Below are 23,751 nucleotides of genomic sequence, written 5' to 3'. Positions count from 1 at the left end.
TTAAATGTCTAGCTTAGAGTTCAAAATGTCCCTCTTGCTATGGCAGAATTTCTTTTATTGACATTAGTGGAAGGTAGTGGTAGTTCAATTACTCTTCCAAAATAATAACCCCATTTCAGTGTGGGTTCTCTAGAGCCATAGATATAACTAATTGGGATGATTACAAACAGGGTGTTAATCTGTTTTGGAATTTGGTAACCCTTTGATATCCCTCAAATTAAACCAGAAGATATTTGGATGGCTATTTCTCCCTGTAATTATCTCATCCCTCCTGCAGCTTCAATTTCAATTTCTATGGAATCATTTACATTATTATACAAATATTCAGTTATGGCTCCCATCTATTTTTTTTAATCCTCACCCAAGGATATTTTTAATTTGATTTTATAGAGAGAGGAAGGGAAGGGGGAGAAACATTGATGTGAGAGAGAAACACCAGTCAGTTGCCTTCTGTGTGCTCCTGACCAGGGATTGAACCTGCAACGTAGGTATATGCCCTGACCAGGAATCAAACCCAAAATCTTTTGGTTAATGAGATGACGCTCCAAGCAACTGAGCCGCCTGGCCAGGGCTATCTCTCATCTTAAATAAGATTCTTTCTTGATCCAGTATTCTGCCCCATTTCTCCACTCCACATGTGGAAAGCATAGTTTTTTTTTTCATAGAATGAAAATAAATATAGGACTGATTGCCAAAAACTATTGGATTGGCAAAAAGATCCATTATGTTTTTTCCATAGAATAAAAGACAAATTTTTCATATTCACCAATAACTTCATTGATTTGGATATTTTGAGTGTGTTGGCTGTCTTCCGCTATTGGCTTCTAGTGGGTAGAAGTCAGAGGTGCTGCCAACAATCTTCCAATGCAGTCCCACAGCAAAGAATTATTTGGCCACAATGTCAGTGATACCAAGAAACTTTGCAAACCACTTTTGACACATTCAATCAGTCATAGCACTTTCTCCATACACTGCGGGAATCTCGTTTTGCATTTCAGTTGCGTTTTTACCTTTCTTAAAATAGTAAAGCATAATACACCAAAATGTTACTTATTGTCTACCATCTTCAATATTAAAATGGATACACAAAAATCCAATAGTTTTGATAATTGTTTTAAAAAATGTGCGCTTTGAAAGCTGTCACAATGCAGCCTAACAATTGTTCTGAATGAAGTTAAAGACAACTAAGCACTACTAGAGCCATTGTATGGAAAAAAGTAAATGAACTTCTTGGCCAACCCAATAGTTAACTACAGGGGATGGGTAGGAACTAAAAAAAGGGATAATGGAGAAAATGGCTCTGATTATACCTTTTTGTATAGTTTTGAGTTTTGGAAACTTGTCAGTGTTTTATATGTTCAAAAATGAAATTAACAAGATTGGGTGGGGAAAAGCCTGCACCCTGCAAACTGAATACAAATAGCAACAAATGAACCAAATGTATTTCAATGTATAATATCAATTCTCAGGAAAAAAATGAGTCCAAGTATGTTTCTAACATAGAACTTTGACTATATACACACCTTTAATCTAAAGATAAAAAGGACTTTCAAAAAAAATCTTGAACCCTGTGTAATAATCTATTACTTATAGTGGTAAAGATGAGACATAGCAGTTCTGACACTATGTTGTCTATATTGTAGGATTGGGCAAATGAGTAAGCTTATTGATATTTGGGAACCTTGGGTTTTAACTGAGGGAGAAAGGATATAAAAATGAGAAATGGAAGAAGGCAATGAAGAACTCCTTGGTGTTGGATTGGGATTAGGTTTATTAATGTGAATTTGTGATTAAAATGTACACACATTCATAAATACATACGCATAGATATCCCAGTTTTGTCTAATGAAAGGGACTAGAAACGATGGCGTCCTAGCAGCATTTAGCATAACTAGTGCTCAGATCACAGTGGCTGGTTCCAGCCAGAGCTGGGGCAGGGAAAGGGTAAGATGAGCCTAACACACAAAGGAGTGTCGAAAAAATTGACAGAGGCCTGTAAAAAGGACATAGGGCTAACTTGAATGGTCATACTGGGAAAATTTCAGCAACAAAATGAATTGATTATAAAGGTAACAATTGATTATAACCCATTGAATAAAATGAGAAGTCACAGCCATGATAAATAAATAAAGTGAGGAAAGGGGGAAAGCCCAGCTAAACAGACCGTCAATAAAAAAGTGTGGAAAGGACAACAGAAGTCAACAGTTGGTGCCTATCATGGTGAAGTCGGGCTAGTGCTATTAATGGAGAAAGTTGGGTAGAGAAAATAATAGTAATACTATTTCCTGTGATCTCTTTAGAAGTTAATGATCGTAGGGAAAAAGAACTTCACGGTGGAAAAGTCTAGCAAACACGACCTCAACCAACTGATCAAAGTAGATCAAACAACATCACCAGTAGTGGGATAGACATACTTCTCTTGATGTGTTTGATGTACAGACATCATTACTTTTCTGTAGTATTTCTAAAATTCATAACCAAAATCAAACCACAAGGAAATGCTCGAGGAACCGCAATTGAGGATTATTCTACAAAGTAACTGGTTTGTACTCTTCTAGTGTGTTACTGTGCAGAAAGACAGAGAAAGGCAAGGAAGTGGTCCGGATTAAAGGAAGTTTAAGAGTGCTGACCGTGAAACGCAATGCGTAATCCTGGATTGGATTGGAAAATCCAGGTTGCTCAAGAATATTATTGGGACATAAAATTTGAATATGTATTGTATAATAAATAATGGTATTGTATCAATGTTAAGTGTCCTGAATCTGATGGTTGTGTTACAGCTATATGAGAATGCCCTTTTTAGAAGATATTCGGTAAATTATTTAGGAGTAAAGCGTCAACGGATCTTCAATATACTCTCAAATGGATACGTGATAATATGTGTAGAGAGAGTGAGAAAGATAGAGCAAATATGGCAGATGTTAACAATTTGTGATTCTAGGTGAGGATATAAGAGTGTTTACTATACCACTTTAGCACTTTAAGTTTGAAATTTAAAAAAAATGAAAAGTTAAAAATAAGCCTTTAAAGATGTTCCCCAAAAGTCTTTCAAAGGTTTCATGTAGGCTGCCTCCACTCCTCATCTCCTGTCTTCTTCCAAACAGCCCCCCCCCATCCCCCCGCCCTGCCCTGGCCAGCAGGGACTTTATCCTTGGTGTGCCACAAGACCATTCTTCTCGAGTCACCAGAGACGTCACTCTTGCCAAATTAGATCTCTTGGCCACATCTGATGTGGGTGATAGACAGATAGAGCTCCCTCCTTATGGAAGCATTTTTTCCCTTGGCTTCTGGGACCAGTGACTCTTGTTCTCATCCTGCCTCTCTGGCTGTGGTTTCTTACTCTCCCCATCTCAGCGAGTGGCTCCACCACCCACCCAGTCACTTGTGCTAAAAATCCTGAGTTATCCTTAATTCCCCTGTTTACTCATCCTATATCTGCTGCTCCATTGGCAAGTATTATGGACTCTTAACTTAAAAATTATTCCAAATTTGGCTCTTTCTTATCACCTCCACTGCCCCTCCTCCATGTCAAACCACCAGGTTTCCTGGCCTGAATTATTGCAGTAGCTAACCAGTCTTTCAACTTCCAATCTCTATCTCCCAGCAGCCAGCACACACGTCAAAAGATGTAAGGCAATCAGATTATATCTCTTAGTCATCTGAACCCAATACTGTTAGATAAAGTGTGAAGTTTTCCCTATGGTCAGGAGGCCTACGTGATCACATGGCTGGGTTGCTGCTCACCTGCCTAATGGTTTCTGCTTTGCTCACTTCCCTCCAGCCTCACTGTCCTGTCTGCTGTTGATTGAGCAGCACTCCAGGTTGGCTTCTGCCTCAGGGCCTTTGCAGGTACTATTGCTTCTACCTGGACTGCTGTTCCCACCCCATTTATCGCATGTGTCACTCAGTCATTTCATTCAGGTCTTTACTTAGGTTAAGTTATTTGAAAGTAGTCGTCCTTGTCACCTTCTAGTTTCTTGCAGTATTTTTTTTTTCTCCTGGATTGTACTTATCTGTACTCAAAATTGTCATTTATTTATGGGCTTGGTTATCTTTCTCCTAGACAGATATAGAATAAAGCTCCATGACAACGGGAGCTTTTGTTTATTTTGTTTGCTGCTGAACCCCTAGAGCCTGGAATGTGCCTGATATGTGTTTGGAACTCAGCTATTTATTTATTTTTTTATTTACTCTTTATTGTATTTTTTCCGATTACCATTTAGTCCTAGCAGCGTGGCGATTGTGGGAGTGGCGGGAACTCAGATATTTAACTAAATGGATAGCTACCTGAATTGATGCTTGCCAACTCTTTTGCTGTGTTTTCTCTAACCCTATTTCAAATGAAGAGGACTGTCTCAGGGAATCTTAGCACGTTAGTGCCGTTTACAGTTTTCCGGTGCCACTGCCAAAGCTGCTCTGGAAGCCAACGAGATACCAGCGTTGTTTCCCGCAGTTTCATCTTTCTCTTGTCTGCCCTCTGGTGGAGGTAATACGGACCAGCAGCAGGTCAATAGTCGGGTAGGAAGAAACGAAGATGGAAGAACCTCGGTCACAAACTGGATAGTTTACTTTTAAAATACAAAGATTAAAAATTTTTAATTTTAGCTTAGCCCATAGATTAATCATAATAAAATTAGAAAGGAAGAAAAGAGGCAATAGTTAGATCTGAAGAGATCTCTGACTTAGATGAAAAAATACAACTATTTAAACTGCAAAATGTTTTGATAATTTCAGATAATTTCTGTTTAAAAATACTTTTTTCTATTAATATATTTTAAAAATAAAAATCATGATATTATTTGTTGAGACCATGTTCCAATGGCCACTGTGATGAGCATGTTGCCCCCATGCACTAACTTAAACTCTCACAGCAAATCAGTGAGTTACGTAATATTCTCATCTCCATTGAATTGAATGAAGAGACTGAGCTACAGACAGAGCAGGACAGGAGGTCGACCGATGCCACATAATAAATATCCAAAGCCAGAATCCAAAACTCTGTCTGTCTCGTTTCAAAACCCAGCGATACTTATCATTTCACATTAGAATCTGACAGGTGACCCAGTACCAAGCCCTTCACCTCTCCCCAAATCTCTTTTCCATGCTTGAGCCCTTCAGAGACATCTTGCCACCTGAACAACCTGCTTCTGTTTGCCCTCTCCTGGTGATGGGGTGCTCACTCTCTGATGAGGCAACCTGTCCAATTTCTGGACAACTCTCATGACTTGTAAAAGCCCTTCCTCCTCCAGGCAAATCCTCCTCCATGGATTGATTCAAGATTCAAAATTGGTCCTGAGTAGACTCGCTCTTGATGCTGTTAAAATATTTTAAATATTTCCCTTGTTTAGTTCAAAGGCATCTTTCTCCCAGCTGTCATAAGAAAGTCAGTTGGCCTCTGTCGACTCTTCTACATGGCCGTTCGCATAGCCCTCTGGAGGAGGCGCATTCAGACCCCAGCCTTTGGGCACTCGAGGCAGCACGCTGAACTATGCTGCTTCACTACGTTTTGCTAATGTCCTCTGTGTGGTACAGGCGCCAAAGAATTTCCTTTGGTGCAAGCGTTGTGTCAAAAAAAAAGTGCTCGATAAGTTTCTCAACGCCACTTTCCAGCGTGCATCACAGAGAGCCCCTTTTTCTGAGATTGCTGAGAACTACATCTTATTTAACGTTTTGAAGTAGACATCACATGATGTCAACACTTGTGTACTACTGACTTGCTAAAATAATATTAAAATTTTCCTAAGGTCTACGTTTTCTATTTAATGTGGTATATAGCTTTAACCCCCCACCCCCATTTTGGTTTGAGCAGATTTGGTTCCTGTGCCCTATAGTTATGACCAAGGACACGCAGCATATACTTTGCTGGGTCAGGGCAGACTCCCACTGGATGCTTATGTATTGCACTTGCAGTTGGAACCCCCAGAGGGAGCGTTTGTTCGGAGGGTAGCATTAGTGTTGGCATCTTTGCAAGTACTTGGAGCTCTAACGTTCTGTTTTTAATAGGCACATAATGTTTCATTTTACAGACGTACCACACTGCTCTCCTGTTGATTTAGTTTTGTAATTTTGTAGTATATAAACATTTGGTGATCACTACCCTTAACTGTCATTTTTACCTACTCAAAAATATCTAGTTTTTAGGAGCCTTGCAGGTTTTGCTTCATCATCTAACCTGGAACAAGTCCTAACTATAGAGAATCCGTACCATAAACTGAGGACCCTACCTTGGGAGGGACAAAGATGAGAATAATGGTCCCTGTGCTCAAAGAGCTAGTAATCTCTGGGTTCTCACCCAGGAAAATTTGATATTTTTGTTATGGTGACATCTAGCAATGGCTTGACTCCATTTTTTTCCCTTCAAATTTTAAAAATATATTTATTGATCCTCTTACAATTGTCCCAATTTTCCTCCTTGGCCAGCCTCCACCTGGTACCCCCATTCCCTCCAGCAGTCCCCTCCCTTAGTTCATGTCCATGGGTCATGCATATAAATTCTGTGGCTTCTCCATGTCCTACACTGTACTTTACATCCCCCTATCTATTCCGTACCTGCCAATTTGTACTTCTTAATCCCTGTACCTTATCTCTCATTCTCCTCCTTCCCCTCTCAGCTGATAATCCTCCAAATGATCTCCATATGTATGATTCTGTTCCTGTTCTGCTTGTTTGCTTAGTTTGTTTTTTAGATTCAGTTGTTGATAGTTGTAAATTTGTTGCCATTTTAATGTTCACAGGTTTGATCTTTTTCTTACACAGTTCTCTTTAACATTTCATATAATAATGACTTGGTGATGATGAACTCCTTTGGTTTTACCTTGACTGGGAGGTGCTTTATCTGCACTTCGATTCTCAATGATAGCTTTGCTGGGTAGATACTAGGTTGCAGGTCCTTGCTTTTCATACTTCTTGCTAGTCTGTTCTTGCCTGTAAAGTATCTTTTGAGAAATTAGCTGACAGTCTTATGGGAACTCTTTTGTAGGTAATTCTCTGCTTTTCTCTTGCTGCTTTTAAGAATTCTCTTTATCTTTAAACTTTGGTATTTTAATTATGATGTGTCTTAGTGTGGTCTTTGTTGGGTCCAACTTGTTTGGGACTCTGTGTGCATCCTGGACTTGCATGTCTATTTCCGTCCCCAAATTAGGGAAGTTTTCCTTCATTATGTTTTCAAATAAGTTTTCAATTTCTTGCTCTTCCTCTTCTCCTTCTGGCAGCCCTATGATTTGGATGTTGGGACATTTGGAGAAGTCCTAGAGGCTCCTTATTCTACTTGTTGTTTTAAAATTCATTTTTCTTCTTGCTGTTCTGATTTAATGCTTTTTCTCTTCTTTAGGTTCCAAATTGTTGATCTGATTCTCGGCTTCATACCCTCCACTGTTGGTTCCCTATCGATTTTTCTTCATTCCACTTAATGCAAATTTCATTTCTGCCTGGGTCTTTTTTATGCTGTAGTGGTACCCAGTGATTTCTTTGAGCATCCTGATAACTATTGTTTTGAACTCTGCATCTATTAGGTTGCTTATCTTCATTTTGCTTAGTTCTTTTCCTGGAGTTTTGCTCTGTTCTTTCACTTGGGCCATATTACTTTATCTCTCAATTCGGCAGCCCCCCCGCCCCCCGTGTTTGTTACTGTGTATTAGGTAGAGTTGCTTTGACTCACTGTTTTAGTAGTGTGGCTCATTGTAGAAAAGGCACCTGTAAATTGTGTGGGGTGGAGCCTGAGGTCATTGCCTGGGTGGGGCAACCCATTTCACTGCTTTGTGGCTCTGTGTTGGGGAGGGCTCAAAGAGGGGACGCTGTCTGGCCTCTGGAGATTGCCCCTGAAGAAGCTGTCTCCCCAGCATTTGCACTTCACTTTCTCCCCGAATGCCACTGTGCCCTTCCAGCTGTTGCCCTGGTGCTGAATCCCAGAGCAAGTGGGTCTGCCTAGTCCTAAGTTCATTGGGGCCCTTTAAGAAGAATCTCTTGAGAATCCTGAAGTTTCTTTGCTACCCCAATCCCCACTGGTTTTTACAGTCGGAAGTTATGGGGACTGATCTTCCTGGCTCTGGAACCCTGGGCTGGATGATCCCATCTGGGCTGGCATTGCTTGCTCCCAGGGTGTCCCTCTTGATTGTTATCCACCACGCATGAATGTGGGGCTGCCCATTCCACTGCCTCTCTGTGCCACTCCACCTCTCTGTGAATCTCTGTGTCTCTGCCCTCCTACCTGTCAGGACAACTGTGGCTGCTTTAAATCCTTGGTTGTTGGACTGCCATACAGCTGGATTTTCTGATAATTCTGGGTGATGCTTGTTTTGTAGTCTAGTTATAATTTTTGCTATAGTTGTATATGGAGGTAAAGTGTGTTTCTTTATGCCTCCATCTTGACTGGAAGTTTCCCTTTCAATTTTTGAGTTCCTCACTTAAACAATTCCAGAAATTGTTTCAAGTACAAAAATTGGGCTTTAACTATTTGGTAATGTAAAATTAAAACACACTAGTGCATCTTAAGCTGACTAAGGCTTCGTTGTGTAATTAGCATATGACATAGATTGTATATTATATTTAATATAGTTAATGAGGGTTATACAGACCAGCTTTTATAAGAAAATAATTTAAATTTTTTTTACTTTCTAGACTTCTGTAAATGGAATTATATATTTAAATGGAAAATGGAAATGGAAATTCATCAGCAGTGTTCTTCATTATGTTCATTACTTATTAAATGGGCTTCTAGGGAAGCTGTTGTGGTTGTGTGGGGCACGTGATAAACTCTTAGAAAAATGTCTCCTTGCCATATGGTGTAAAAAGCAATAACAGTTGGAATTTTAAAAAATTTAAACTTGGATATTAGTTTTCACGGTTATATATTAACCTTGCTCAATGAAAATTTATCAATAAGGGATTCCATTATGCGTATTAATTATTTATGCGCCACTATGGAATCTTTGGGGGGAGATAAACAAACTCAAAGTCACACACAGAGTCCTCCGTGCCCTCAGATGTAAAGAAGAGGACAAGTGTTGGTCTGTAGATTTCCCCCAAGGGTACGTGCTAACTGAGCTTCAGTGAGGGAACATCGTTGTGGGGCTGTCAGAGGTAATAATGGGAGTGTGAGGGGTAAGGAGTGGGGTGTGTTCCCTTAAGGCTGCGGAAGGGCGATGCTGGGGTATGTGGTGCTAGTGCTGCAGGATGAAAACATCAGTAGGAAACTCGGCAGTAGAAGAGAGCTAAATGTGACTACATGTAACCCAACACGAACACACCGTTCAAGCGCGCTTTGACTGATGGATTCAGAGAACGTTAGTGGTGAGGGTAAGGAATTGGGCATGGAGTGGAATCCCAAATAGCTAGCCTGGGTTATTAAGGTTATTCATTAGCTGTTGGTCTAAACCCAAGAGAGCAATTGCATGGTACCTCGGTAAATACGTGTGATCTTGAAGTAGCATCATCTTAGAACAATATCACACACTTGCTTTTTAATTAGTAAAACTTCCACCTTTTTATCTTGTTCCTAGGTGTTACGGCTTTGTGTTAGAGAGCATGAAACTGCACTGGGAGAAAGACGCTGAGTGCTAATTATGAGGTCTGTCTGGAAAAGCTCAAACCATTGTTCATATAACAATAATGGTTTGTATGACATCAATATAACCTGGCAGCCAAAGAGAGTGGACTGGAATGCACATGTGTGAACAATGACAACTTCACTGGACGAGTCAGTGGGGGCAGTAGATGCTGTAGAGTGAGCATGTGCACTGTGTGGCCATCGCATTCAGAATGAGAATGACTGAGGAAATAGAGCAATAGATTTGCATCAAGTTTTGCATTAAGCTTAACATTCCCCCACAGAAACTATTGGGATGATTCAGAATGTCACAGCTATGGGAAGCTGGTGATTGGCAGCTTCATCATGACAATGCGTCTGTTCATGCATCATGTCTTGTGCAGAGTTTTTTGGGGAAACACCAAATCACCCAGGTGACTCAGCCCCTCTACAGCCCAGATTTGGTGCCCCATCACTTCTGGCTTTTCCCAAAACTAAAATCACATTTGAAAGGGAAGAGATTTCAGACCATCAATGAGATACAGGAAAATATGACGGGGCAGATGATGGCAATTGGGAGAACTGTGTGAGTCCCAAGGTGTCTACTTTGAAGGGGACTGAGGCATCACTGGCCTATGTACAATGTTTCTTATATCTTGTATCTTCTTCAATGAATGTCTCTATTTTTCATATTACATGTCTGGATACCTCATTGACAGAGCTGATATGATTGGTAACTTCTTCTTATTGGGAGCTTTAAATATTTTACTTCTTTTAAAGTGATGAATACATGGAATTGCAGCTATTGTGCCATGAATATGTTAACCGCACAAGTCCCATCTGTCCAGTGAAGCCCAGTCAGCAAGTAAGCTAGGTCATGGCGTCTGTTAGGCACTGAGACATTTGCTAGGTGGAATTCTCATGTCCCCAGTTTTTTGTATTTTCATTCTTTAGCAGTGAAATTCATTAATTTTTTTTTTTAGATATAACTAAGAGTGATAGGTAACCAAGTCTAATAAGTTTAAGGATTTTTTTCCTGGTTAAACAAAAACAAATTATGTGATTTTTAAATGATACAAGACTGCCCTGGTTGGGTAATTTAGTTGATTAGAATGTCATCCTGATACTCCAAGCTTGCAGGTCTCATCCCCAGTCAGGGTACATGCAAGAATCAACCAGCGAACGCATAAATAAGTGGAACAACAACTTGATGTTTCTCTTTCTCTCTCTCTTCCTCTTTCTAAAATGAATCAATAGAAAATTTAAAGTGATACAAGACTATGTGGACTTATTGATACAGGATGAACCTCATATGGTCCTATAAAAAAAAAGTCCAAGAGATGATAATACTTGGGTGGAGTCATATAGGAAAAGATAGGCTGATAAGGTTATGATATGTAATTTACAAAATCATTTATTTTCCTAATATTTGGCTCACAAAGTCTTAGAAATCCTAAAACTAGAGGTGTCTCTACTTAGAGAATGTTGTTTTAAGACAGGAAAAGCTCTGCTCTTTTACATGGCTGGCAGAGAATTTATCAAACGTGGTGCTTTAAGAGGTAGTACAGCTAAAAATACAAGCACACTACAATGATTTCAGCAGATACGCAGATAGTGGTTTCAAAGTGTATTGCATAACAGTCAAAGAAAACCTTTCCTGTACTGTTCTCATGAAACATTTGGTTTTGGTGACATAATACTTTAAACATGTGCTCTATTGTAGCACTTGCATCCTAATATAATTGTTATTACTTATCTGCTTTTCTTAATGGAGTGGGTCCATTCCTATGCCTGTTGTGGGTAGATGTGAAATACACGTTTATCAAGTGGAAGAATGGATCACATGGTGATTTAGATGGACAGTACATCAGGATAGTGCTCATTTCTGTATTTTATTTTATGTTTTAATGTATTATTGTTATTCTATTACAGTTGTCCCAATTCCCCACCTTTTGCCCTCCTTCACCCAGCCCACCCCCCACACTCCACAGTCAGTCCTCACACTGTTGTCCACATCCATGAGTTATTCATACATGTTCTTTGACTAGTCCGTTCCTCTCTATCCATCATTATCCCTCTCCACCCTTCCCTCAGGTCGCTGTCAGTCCTTTCCATGTTTCCATCTCTCTGGTTCTATTTCTCTCATTGGTTTATTTTATTCATTAGGTTCCTCTTATACGTAAGATCATATGATATTTGTCTTTCACCAATTGCCTCATTTCACTTAGCATAATATTCTCCAGTTCCATCTATGCTGCTGCAAAAGGTAAGAATTCCTTCCTTTTTACTGCTGCATAGTATTCCATCATGTAAATATGCCACTGTTTTTTGATCCACGCATCTACTGATGGGCACTTTGGCTGTTTCCAGCACTTGGCTATTGTAAAAACTACTGCTATGAACATAGGGTTGCATAAGTTCTTTTTAATTGGTGATTCGAGATTTAGGGTATATTCTGAGCAGTGGAATCACTGGGTTAAAAGGCAGTTCCATTTTTAGTTATTTGAAGAAATTCCATACTGTTTTCCACAGTGGCTGCACCAGTCTGCACTTGGTGTTCTAAGTTTCTCTTTATTCCACATCCTTGCCATCACTTGTTGTTTTTTTGTTTTGTTAATGATGGCTATTTTTTAAAGATTTTATTTATTTATCTTTAGAGGGGAAGGGAAGGAAAGAGGGAGAGAAATATCAATGTATGGTTGCCTCTTGTGTGTCCCCTGCTGGGAACTGGCCCGCAAGCCAGGCATGTGCCCTGACCGGGAATCGAACCGCGATACTCTGGTTCGAAGGCCCGTGCTCAATCCACTGAGCCACACCAGCCAGGGCCGCTATTTTTTTTTAATGATGGCCATTCTGACCAGTGTGAGGTGATGTCTCACTGTGGTTTTAATTTGGCTCCCTCTGATGACTAGTGATGCTGAGTATGTTTTCACCCATATGGGCCACCTGTATGTCCTCCTTGGAGAAGTGTCTATTCAGGTCCTTTGCCCATTTTTTAATTAGATTGTTTGTCTTCCCGGTGTTGAATTGCATGAATTTGTTATATATTTTAGACATCAAATGCTTGTCTGAAGTATCATTAGCAAATATGTTCTCCCATACAGTTGGTCCCTTTTCATTTTGATGTTTTCTTTAGTTGTGCAGAAGCTTTTTAGTTTGACGTAATCTCATTTGTTTATTTTTTCCTTTATTTCCCTTACCCTAGGAGATATATCAGCAAAAATATTGCTGTGTGGAATATCTGAAATTTTACTGCCTATGTTTTTTTCCTTTAGGAGTTTCATGGTATCATGATTATATTTAAGTCTTTTCTCCATTATGAGTTTATTCTGGTGTATAGTGTATGTTGGTGGTCTAGTTTCATTTTTTTGCATGTACCAATCCAGTTCTCCCAGCACCATTTATTGAAGAGGCTATGTTTTTTTATTGTATGCTTATGCCTTCTTTGTCAAATATTAATTGGCCATAGAGACATGGGTTTATATCTGAGTTCTCTGTTCCATTGGTCTATGTGTCTGTTCTTATTCCAGGGGCAGTGTTTAGAATACAGTGGCTTTGTAGTATAGTTTAATATCAGGTATTTTGTTCTACTTTGTTCTTCTTTCTTAAGATTAATGTGGCCTTGGGGTCTTTTTTGAGTCCATATAAATTTTTAAAATACTTGCTCTGGATCTGTGAAATATGCTATTGGTATTTTAATAGGAATTGTGATGAATCTTTAGATTACTGTGGGTAGTGTGGACATTTTAATGATGTTCATTCTTCCAATCCATGAACACAGTAAATGCTTTCATTTACTTGTGTCTTTCTTAATTTCTTCCTTCACTGTTCTATAGTTTTCCTAGTACAGGATTTTTACCACTTTGGTTAAATTTATTCCCAGGTACTTTGTTTTCCCTGTTGCTGTAGTTAATGGAATTTGTTTCTTAGTTTCTTTTTCTAATAGTTCATTGTTGGTGTCCAAAATGCCCTAAATTTCCGAGTATTGTCTTTATATCCCACTATTTTGCCATATTCACTTATTAGGTCAAATAGTTTTTTGTTGGAGTCTATAGGGTTTTCTATGTACACTATCATGTCATCTGTGAACAATGACAGTTTTACTTCCTTCTTTCCAATTTGGATGCCTTTTCTTTCTTTTTCTTTCCTAATTTCATAGAACTTCCAGTACTGTGCCGAATAAGAGTGGTGAAAGTAGACACCCTTGTCTTGTTCCTGATCTTAAAGGGAAAGCTTTTAGTTTTTGCCCATTGAGTATGATGTTGGCTGTACATAGGTTTCTCATATATGGTCTTTATTACATTGAGGTACGCTCCCTCCATTCTCACTCTGCGGAGTGTTTTTATCATAAATGGGTGCTGGACTTTATCATATGCTTTTTCAGCATCTACTGCTATAATTATTGCCTTTCCTTTTGTTTATGTGGTGTATTGTTTATTGATTTGTAAATATTGTACCATCTTTGCATCCCTGGGATGAATCCCACTCGATCATGGCGTATGATCTTTTTAATGTATTGGTAGATCCAGATTATCAGTATTTTATTGAGGATTTTAGGTTCTTTGTTCATTAGAGATACTGTCCTGTATCTCTACAGTAAATTTCCTTACTACCCAAGGAATATGCGAACCCTAGACTTTAGAGTCCTCATGTTTCTTAAAGAGTAAAGCAGAACCAAAGACAAATAGATTATTTTAAAGGTGATAATGGCTGCCAAAAAAAATCAAAGTTTTTCCAGATGTATTATTTCCCTTGAGGAAAAGGACCCAAAATACACCCAAAATACACCAAAGAGTTGTTTATGATTGCTCTGTAAAAACATTTTAAGTTGTGAGTGTTGAGATGTAGAGAATTTGTATATGGGACCTTCTATGTTTTTTTCTCTATTGCTTCTTTTCACATGCTGAACCCACACTTCAGGAACATTCCCCCCACAATTCAGAAATGGGAAATAATTTAGCAAAATGGAAAACCATTAAGTATGGGAATGATTTATTCTATAATTATGATTTCCATCTAACATTTTATTTTTTTAAGTACTTAGATGTTTTGTTTGACCAGGAGGATAATATAAATGGCATTCAAAGGAACTTTTTAATGCATGAGTACATGCTTGAGCTTTCCTCTAATCACATGGCTTCAGATTTGTGTCCTTGTGTAAACCACAATTTAGACCTTCGGTTCTCGAGCTCCAGGAGGCATCAGCAGAATTACCTGGAGTGTTGGCTAAACCCAGATTGCTGGGCTCCAATCCCAGAGTTTCTTATTCTTTAGGCCTGGGAAAGGGCCTGGAAATTTGCATTTCTAGCAAAAAAGTTCCTAAGTGATGCTGATGATTCTGGTGGCTACTCTCTGAGAACCACTCACCGACTAGCTATTTGGTTACATTAGCGGTTATCACTGTTCCTTCCCTTACAGTCCCTCAGGGTATAACATTAGTAATAGTGCCTCATTGTAGACATTGGAGTGTGAACGGGCAAAGTGCTGCTGGGGTGGGTCAGGTACCTTCAGGAGATGGCTGGAGTTCGAGGAAGCCCTTCAAAGGATTGGATGTTTTCTCCTATCCTCTCCCTGCTTGGAGTCCTTCTCCCTCTCCTGGCCCCATGAGAGATCCTGGTCTATATAGAGGAGTCCATATTGGCTAGGGATGAGAGTTCATACCTCTCCCAGAAAACAGAAGAGCACAGACCCTAGACGGAGGGAGGAGGCCCCAGAGCTTCTCAAGGAGTTGAGAAAAAGAAGTGTCTACATTGCTGCTTAACTGGGATGCTGAGGCTGTGAGGAGAATTCTTTCTGGTGATAATGTATTTTCCTTTTTTTGTTTGAAGTATGATAGTGTTATATTTACTGATCCATCATATATATATGTGTATATATATATATATATATATATATATATATATATATATATCAGCCTGAGGCATGTTTATGATTATAGCCCCTTCATAGATTGCCCATGCTGGGCCAAATGAACTCTCATATAATGTTCCGATGACAGTTTGCAGAGTGGACTGACTGCATGGGATGGTTCTGGGCCCTCCTTTATTTTATTTATTTTTGTAAGATTATTTATTTGAGAGAGGGGAAGAGAGGGAGAAAGAGAGGGAGAAAAACACTGAATGTTATCTCTTGAACGCCCCCTCCTCCATCCAGAGACCTGGCCCTCAACCCAGACATGTGCCCTGACTGAGAATCCAACCAGCAACCTTTTGGTTTGCAGGCTGTTGCCCAATCCACTAACCCACACCAGCCAGGTCTCCAAGGACATTTTGTAAATGTGTATTGTTTAATCCATAAAACAATCTCCTGGGGTAGATTGGTCTCTGCTGTACGGATAACAGAATTAAGACTCAGAGAGGTTAAACGGTTTCTGGGATCACAAAGCGATCATAGCCACATTCCATCTGTTAGGTTGTGTGAACTTGGGTGAGGTCCATAACCTTCCTAACATAGTTTTGTTTGTAGAATGAGGAAGCTATTAGCACCTACTTTTTAAGGTTGATCTGAGATTGTTAAATGAGTTACTACGAGAAGTTTTGAACCGTGCATGACACATAATAAGAAGTGTTCAATAAATGTCATTTCTTGCTTGGCAACTGCTACTTGGTATCATTTTAGTTCTGGGTTGTTATGCTTTTGTACCAAAATCTTCCTTTTATATATGACAGGTTAACAACCTCTTTTCCACAGTTTGGATATCCAAAATGCCTTGAAAACTGCAATTTTAAAAATAGATCATTTACTGGTAAACCCTGATGTGATTGAACTTGTCTGGGGCCACAACCTGTGCTGAACTAACATGAAACTTGCCAGTCTGTGTTTTTCCCATCTGGTTGTGAATGTGCTGACATTTTGCTGCCGTTCTCCTTCTTGATATTGGAAGTGCTTCCCTGGGGTCCATTTGGGGTGTTATGGGATATATGGCAAACACATTTTTTAAAATCTGAAAACTTCAGCCCTGGCCTGGTAGCTCAGTTGGTTAAAGCATTGTCTCAACATGCCAAGGTTGTGGGTTTGATCCCCAGTCAGGGCTCATGTAAGAGTCAGCCAATGAATGCATAAATAAGTGGAACAACAAAAATCTATGTTTCTTTCTCCCCTCAAATCAATAATTGAAAACTTATTTAAAAAATAAAATCTAAAAACTTCCAAATTCTGAAATGCATCTGGCCCTAGGGCTTAGGGTAATGGATATGGACCCGTGTCTGTTTTTTTTCTTAGACTGCAGAGCCCTGGAGAGCTGGGACAACATCTTATTCACATGTTGCCCCAATTCTTGGGCACATAGTAGGCATTCTGCCAAGGTTTGGTGAAAGAATGAACTATGCTTGAAAATAACAGTTAGGTGAAGGGAAACAAACCTGATGCTGAGAGAAGCACCTTATTTGTTTCCTGAAACAATAACAGACTGCCTTTGCTTGGCAAGAGGCAGAATTGGTTTGCTTTCAGAAGCCTTAAAGATGTTCATTATAGGCCCTGGCTGGTGTGGTTCAGTGGATTGAGTGTGAGCTATGAACCAAAGGGTTGCTGGTTTGATTCCCAGTCAGGGCACATGCCTGGGTTGCAGGCCCAGTCCCCAGTGGGGGCCACGTGAGAGGCAACTACACACTGAAGTTTCTCTCCCTTTCTTTCTCCCTCTGTTCCCCTCTCTCTAAAAGCAAATAAAATCTTTAAAAAAAAAAGATGGTCCATGTAATGAGAAATTTGGTAGTAAAATAAAAAACCAAAACTTAATGCCTGGGGACTTCTAGCCAAGATGGAGGCATAGGTGGAAACACTGTGCCTCCTCGCACAACCAAGTTTAAAGACAACAAAGTTTTAGTAACAAAAATGCAACCAAAACACAGAAAATTGAATAGTACAGAAGTCCAAAAACAACGAACCATTCATCCAGACTGGTAAGAAGGGTGGAGTCAGCGGCTGGCGGAGTGGGGACATGCAGGAAAGTGGCCAACTGACCCAGGCATGCAGGCGGTGGTTGGCAGATCCCAGGTGTGGGATGGCAATGGGTGGACCCAGTGAGGGCACAAGGCAGCTGGCTGACCGTGGTCACATATTCACACTCAGATAAACCAGACAAAGGTGCGAGCAGTGAGACAGATGTATAACCCGGGTCCCCAGTGCCAGCAATTAAAGCTTAAAAGCACCAACTAGAAAAACTTTCGGGGTCAAGGTGCTGGGAGAAGCTCCCAGGCTCACAGAGAGTTTGTCGAAGAGACCCACAGGGTCTGGAGGGTGAACAGGCCCACACACCCGGGAACCAGCACCAGAAGGGCCCAATTTGCTTGCAGGAGGCAGCAGAGGGGACCATATTCCAAGAGAGATTGGAACAAACGTCATTGCCCCTCTGACTTCACCCCCACACACAGTGTCACAGCCCAGCAACTGGGTTGCCCTGCCCTGGTGAACACCTAAGGCTCCGCCCTTCATACAAAACAGGCACAAACAGACCAAAACATTATGGCTCAAACAAAAGAACAGCTCAAAGCTCCATAGCCAATACTTTTAAGCAACCAAGAGATAGCCAACCAATCAGACGCACAGTTCAAAGCACTTGTGATCAGGATGCTCACAGAACTGGTTGATTTTAGTCACAAATTAGAGGAACAAATGAAGGCTAACCTAAGTGAAATGAAGGGAAATGCATAGGAGACCAATAGTGATGGAAAGGAAACTGGGACTCATTCAAGGGAGTAGACCAGAAGGAAGAAAAGAATGAAGAAACAAGAATAAAAAAATTAGGAGAGGCTTAGGAACCTCCAACATATGTTTAAATGTTCCAACATCTGAATTATAGGGGTACCAGAAGAAGAAGAGGAAGAGCAACAAGTGGAAAACTTATTTGAACAAATAATAGAGGAAAACTTCCCCAATCTGGCAAAGGAAATAGACTTCCAGGAAATCCAGGAAGCTCAGAGAGTCCCAAAGAAGTTGGACCCAAGAAGGAACACACCAAGGCACATCATTATTACATTACCCAAGATTAAAATGAAGGAGAGAATCCTAGAAGCAGCAAGAGATAAGGGGACAGTCACCTACAAAGGAGTTCCCATCAGACTATCAGCTGATTTCTCAAAAGAAATCTTACAGGCAAGAAGGGGCTGGAAGGAAGTATTCCAAGTCATGAAATCCAAAGACCTAGATTGTTCCAAGATTGCTCAATCCAGCAAAGCTTTCATTTAGAATGGAAGGGCAGATAAAATGCTTCTCAGATAAGGTCAAGTTCAGGGAGTTCATCATCACCAAGCCCTTATTATATGAAATGTTAAAAGGACTTATCTAAGAAAAAGAAGATAAAAAATATGAACAGTGAAAGGACAGCAAACTCACAGTTATTAACAACCACACCTAAAACAAAAGCAAACTAAGAGGACAGCTAGATCAGGAGCAGAACCATAGAAATGGAGATCACATGGAGGGTTAGCAACAGGGGAGTGGGAGGAGGAGAACGGGGGAGAAGGTACAGAGAATAAGTAGCATAGATGGTAGGTAGAAAATAGATAGGGGGAGGGCAAGAATAGTAGGGGAAATATAGAATCTAAAGAACTTGTGACACGTGGACATAAACTAAAGGGGGGGAATGGTAGGGGAGGGGGTGTGTGCAGGGTGGAGGGGAATGAAGGGAAGGGAAATGGGACAACTGTAATGGCATAATCAATAAAATATATTTTTAAAAAACCTTAATGCCTGTGTTACTGTTTCAGCATCTCTAATTTCTGTTTCTCTCTCTTATTCATTCACCCATTCAGCTCTAATTTTTTGCTGACTTCTTGAGAAAGAAAGCTACCTGGGAATATCTGTATAAGGAATACTTGGGATGGATAGGCAAGTGTGTATTTAAATTCCTTGGAAAGAATGATCATGAGAGCTTTAAACACTTGGCCCAATTCCTTATGGGTTTAGGGTGTTTTGAATTTTATGAAGTATAGGAATTACAGATCAGAATTTCAAAGAGAAAAGTAGAATATTATGGATATAATTATAGTAACAAACTTGAAATTCACTTTTCTGATGAATAGACTTAGTAAGCAAAAGTAGTTTATGCTTAAATTTTAAGTGCAATTTAAAATAAATTTTTGTTTTATATGCTTTCATAATCAGAATGAAAATTGTTAGTAGCTAAGATATTTGTATTTCCTTGTCTTATATAGATTGAAATAGCTATTCACTAACACAGCAGTATAATTGTGCCGGCTACATAATGCTTCCTTTAATAAAAATTCTGTGGGTATTTGAAGAAATAGAGGAAGAAGGCAGTTTGAATTATGCAACTGTGGGTTTTTTTTCCACTTTGTTTAATAAATTGGCTGGGATACAGTGGCCCATTGGTATTTTTTGATATTTGTAACTGGTACAGCTGAACTTTTAAAAGATAACTGATATGCTGCTTTCTGCTCAACTTACAATGCTTTCACTGTGACAGTTTTCTAAAATGGGGTAAATGAATCAAATACTCTTGTTGAAAAGAACTTAGTCAAAAAGTTACAGTAATTGAAAAAGCTTATATCAAACTGATTTCTGTTAAATTGTTAGTTTAAAATTGTTTTAGTTGGCAACTTCAGTACCACTTCAGAGTTGAAGTGAGTGAAGGATGGATACCTGAAAATATTCTGATGGAAATTTGGTATTGGGGTGGTCATTTGGGGGTCCAATCATGAGCTGAGGGTTTATAAACTGAACCTGGGGCTTAGAGAAGCCGAGAAAGTTGTTCTGTAGAAAGAGGAAAAACAAAGTTAGTGAAGAGAAAAACAGGGCAGTTAGAGGAAGAATACTGCTAGTTTTCAGCCTCTGGTCTCTTCTCATTATATTCATGCCTTTTGGTTCTGTGATTCAACCTAAATCTTTAGAACAGTTTCTCCTTTATTTGTTAAGCTATTTCAAGTTAGCTTATTTGCTGTAGAAGAAAGTGTCCTGGGTGCTAGGGATATAGCAGAGAATAAAGCAAAGATCCTGTATTAAGGAGTGTATATCCTATTAGGAGGGAACAGACATCTAGAGGGTGCTGAGTCTCACAGTGACCATATGGAGACACGGAGAGGGGGCTAGGTGGGAGCATGAGTGCTACCAGCGAAGGTCCCTCTGAGAGGGGCCGATACAGCAGAGTGAAGGGAGCAAGCAATGAAAACATTGGGGGTGGGGCTAAAAGCATTTCAGGGAAGGGAAGAGCAAGTGTAAGGACACTGATGCTGAAGCCTACTTAGTGTGCTCAGGGAACATCAAGAAAGCTTTGGTGTGGAGGATCACAGTGAGAGAGAGAGGCTGAGAGAAAGAGAGAGAGAGAGAGAGAGAGAGAGAGAGAGGGAGGGAGGGAGAGAGAGAAAGAGAGAGGGAGGGAGAGAGAGAGAGGGAGAGAAAGTGGGTAGACAAGCAGGTCAGAGGGGTGTGTGCAACGGTTGAGGAGGGCTCGGTGGTTCAAGATAAGGAATAAGGCTCTCCTCAGAATGGAGTGAAAAATCACTGTCGGATTTAAAGCAAAAGAAGGACTTGTGTTTTAAAAGAGTCACTAGCCCTGACCAGCGTGGCTCAGTTGGTTGAGTGTCTTCCTGGGAAGCAAAAGGTCATGGGTTTGAATCCTGGACAGGGCATGTGCCTGGTTTGCAGGCCTGGTCCCTGGTCGAGGCATGTGCAAGAGACAACGGGTTGATGTTTCTCTCCCTCTCTTTCTCCCTTCCTTCCTCTCTCTAAAAATAAAATATGTAAAATGTATTTAAAAAAGGATCACTAGTTACTACATATAGAATAGACAGGAGAGTGGTCAAAAGCAATTTAAAGGAAACTAGGGGAGAGAGAATGGTGGCTTGAACCAAGGTGGTCAAAGTGGATATAATCAGAGTTGGTCAAATCCTGGAAATTTTTTGAAGGATGAACTGACATGCTTTATTGATGGTGTACATACAGGGCATGAACGAAACAGAAGTTAAACAGGACTCCCAGGTTTTTGGCTTAAACAGTTGGAAGGATGGAATTACCATTTACTGAGAAAGGGAAGACCCAAGGTGGGGAACAGTTCCATTCTGAAGTATTAAGATGGAAGTACCTGTTAGACATCTAAGTGGGGATGTCTGCTGGTGCCTTTTTGTGAAGTACTTCTCATTGGACTCCATTCATGTACTAATTCTCTATAATTCAGTCTTGCAAAGTACAATTCAAGATTTCTCTTCCATCCTCTGATCACATATCATCATAAAATCCTTTGTAAATAGTCAAGATCTGTATTTACTAATCAATCTTCAGTCTAGTAATAATTGACCATCTCATTGGAGTTTCTGAAGGACTGAAAAGAAGCTATGTGTGAATATTTTTCAAGCAAATTAATATGTAAGTGGAGAATTTAATTAATCTCTCTCTGTTTTTTTTATAGTTGCTTTGTATTGTTAATTTTGGAGTAAACAAATTTAAAAAATGAGTGAACTGGAACAGCTGAGGCAGGAAGCCGAACAGCTACGAAATCAGATTCAGGTAAGAGGATTCTTTTTCATTTTTTTTTTAGAAAAAATTTTAACACTTTTATTTCGTACCAGTAATGAACCAGATTTGTTCACTAGGTTATCAGTCTACATATGTTAAATAGTTTATAAGACTAGAAATGGTCAATTTGTATTTATCATGCCTCTAAAGACCTCCTCAAACATCATTGCTGAAAAATAGATATGTGGAGTAATGGCCTCTGTGTCCAGAAGTTAATTTTATATATGTAATACCCGCTAACAGACAAACAGAATTCTTTGTCACAGACTTGGAATCATAGTTTGATATTTGGTGCAATAGGAGGTAGGTTATCACATTGTAATATACTAAAAATTATTCATCTCTAAAACATTAGATCGCAAGATGGAGGCATAGGTGGAAACACTGTGCCTCCTCACACAACCAAGTTTAAAGACAACAAAGTTTTACTAACAAAAACACAATCAAAACACAGAAAATTGAACTGTACGGAAGTCTGACAACAACAAACCATACAGCCAGACCGGCAGGCCCCAGTGGCTTGTAGGAAGCAGCAGAGGGCACTGCCATTGCCCCTCTCTGACCCCACCCCCACACACAGCGTCACAACCCAGCGACCTGGGTTGCCCTGCCCTAGTGAACACCTAAGGGTCCGCCCATCATACACAACAGGCACAAACAGGCCAAAACATTATGGCTCAAGAACAACTCAAAGCCCCAGAGCCAATACTTCTAAGCAACTAAGAGATAGCCAAACTATCAGATGCACAGTTCAAAATACTGGTGATCAGGATGCTCACAGAACTGGTTGATTTTAGTCACAAATTAGAGGAACATATGAAGGCTAAACTAAGTGAAATGAAGGGAAATGCACAGGGAACCAATAGTGATGGAAAGGAAACTGGGACTCATTCAAGGGAGTAGACCAGAAGGAGGAAAAAAATGACCAAACAGAAAAGAAGGAAGAAACAAGAATTCAAAAAAATGAGGAGAGGCTTAGGAACCTCAAGGACATCTTTAAACATTCCAACATCTGAATTATAGAGGTACCAGAAGGGGAAAAGAAACAGCCACAAGTGGAAAACTTATTTGAATAAATAATAAAGGAGAACTTCCCCAGTCTGGCAAAGGAAATAGACTTCCAGGAAATCCAGGAAGCTCAGAGAGTGCCAAAGAAGTTGGACCCAAGAAGGAACACACCAAGGCACATCATAATTACATTAGCCAAGACCAAAATGAAGGAGAGAATCCTAGAAGCAGCAAGGGATAAGGGGACAGTCACCTACAAAGGAGTACCCATCAGACTGTCAGCGGATTTCTCAAAAGAGACCTTACAGGCAAGAAGGGGCTGGAAAGAAGTATTCCAAGTCATGAAATCCAAAGACCTACAGCCAAGATTGCTCTATCCAGCAAAGCTTTCATTTAGAATGGAAGGACAGATAAAGTGCTTCTCAGATAAGGTCAAGTTCAGGGAGTTCATCATCACCAAGCCCTTATTATATGAAATGTTAAAAGGACTTATCTAAGAAAAAGAAGATAAAAAATATGAACAGTGAAAGGACAGCAAACTCACAGTTATTAACAACCACACCTAAAACAAAAGCAAACTAAGAGGACAGCTAGATCAGGAGCAGAACCATAGAAATGGAGATCACATGGAGGGTTAGCAACAGGGGAGTGGGAGGAGGAGAAGTGGGGAGAAGGCACAGAAAATAAGTAGCATAGACAGTAGGTAGAAAATAGGGGGCAGGGCAAGAATAGTAGGGGAAATATAGAATCTA

General features: G+C 39.9%; 1 protein-coding gene across 1 annotated transcript in view; it reads left to right on the top strand.

Moving 5' to 3' along the window:
* The window catches only part of GNB4 (G protein subunit beta 4), a 49,486-nt gene that overhangs the window by 3,296 nt on the left and 22,439 nt on the right, over window positions 1–23,751 (top strand). The window contains exon 2 of the mRNA XM_037058781.1: window positions 21,885–21,982. Within this exon, the coding sequence (XP_036914676.1) occupies window positions 21,926–21,982 (57 nt within the window). The 5' untranslated portion in view covers window positions 21,885–21,925. The remainder of the gene's footprint in view (window positions 1–21,884; window positions 21,983–23,751) is intronic.

The sequence above is a fragment of the Sturnira hondurensis genome, unplaced genomic scaffold (genome assembly GCF_014824575.4).
Source record: "Sturnira hondurensis isolate 20B ecotype Veracruz unplaced genomic scaffold, ASM1482457v3 Scaffold0010173, whole genome shotgun sequence".
Taxonomy (NCBI): domain Eukaryota; kingdom Metazoa; phylum Chordata; class Mammalia; order Chiroptera; family Phyllostomidae; genus Sturnira; species Sturnira hondurensis.
The sequence above is the reverse complement of the archived record's forward strand: the minus strand, read 5'-3'. Positions and strand labels throughout refer to the sequence as shown.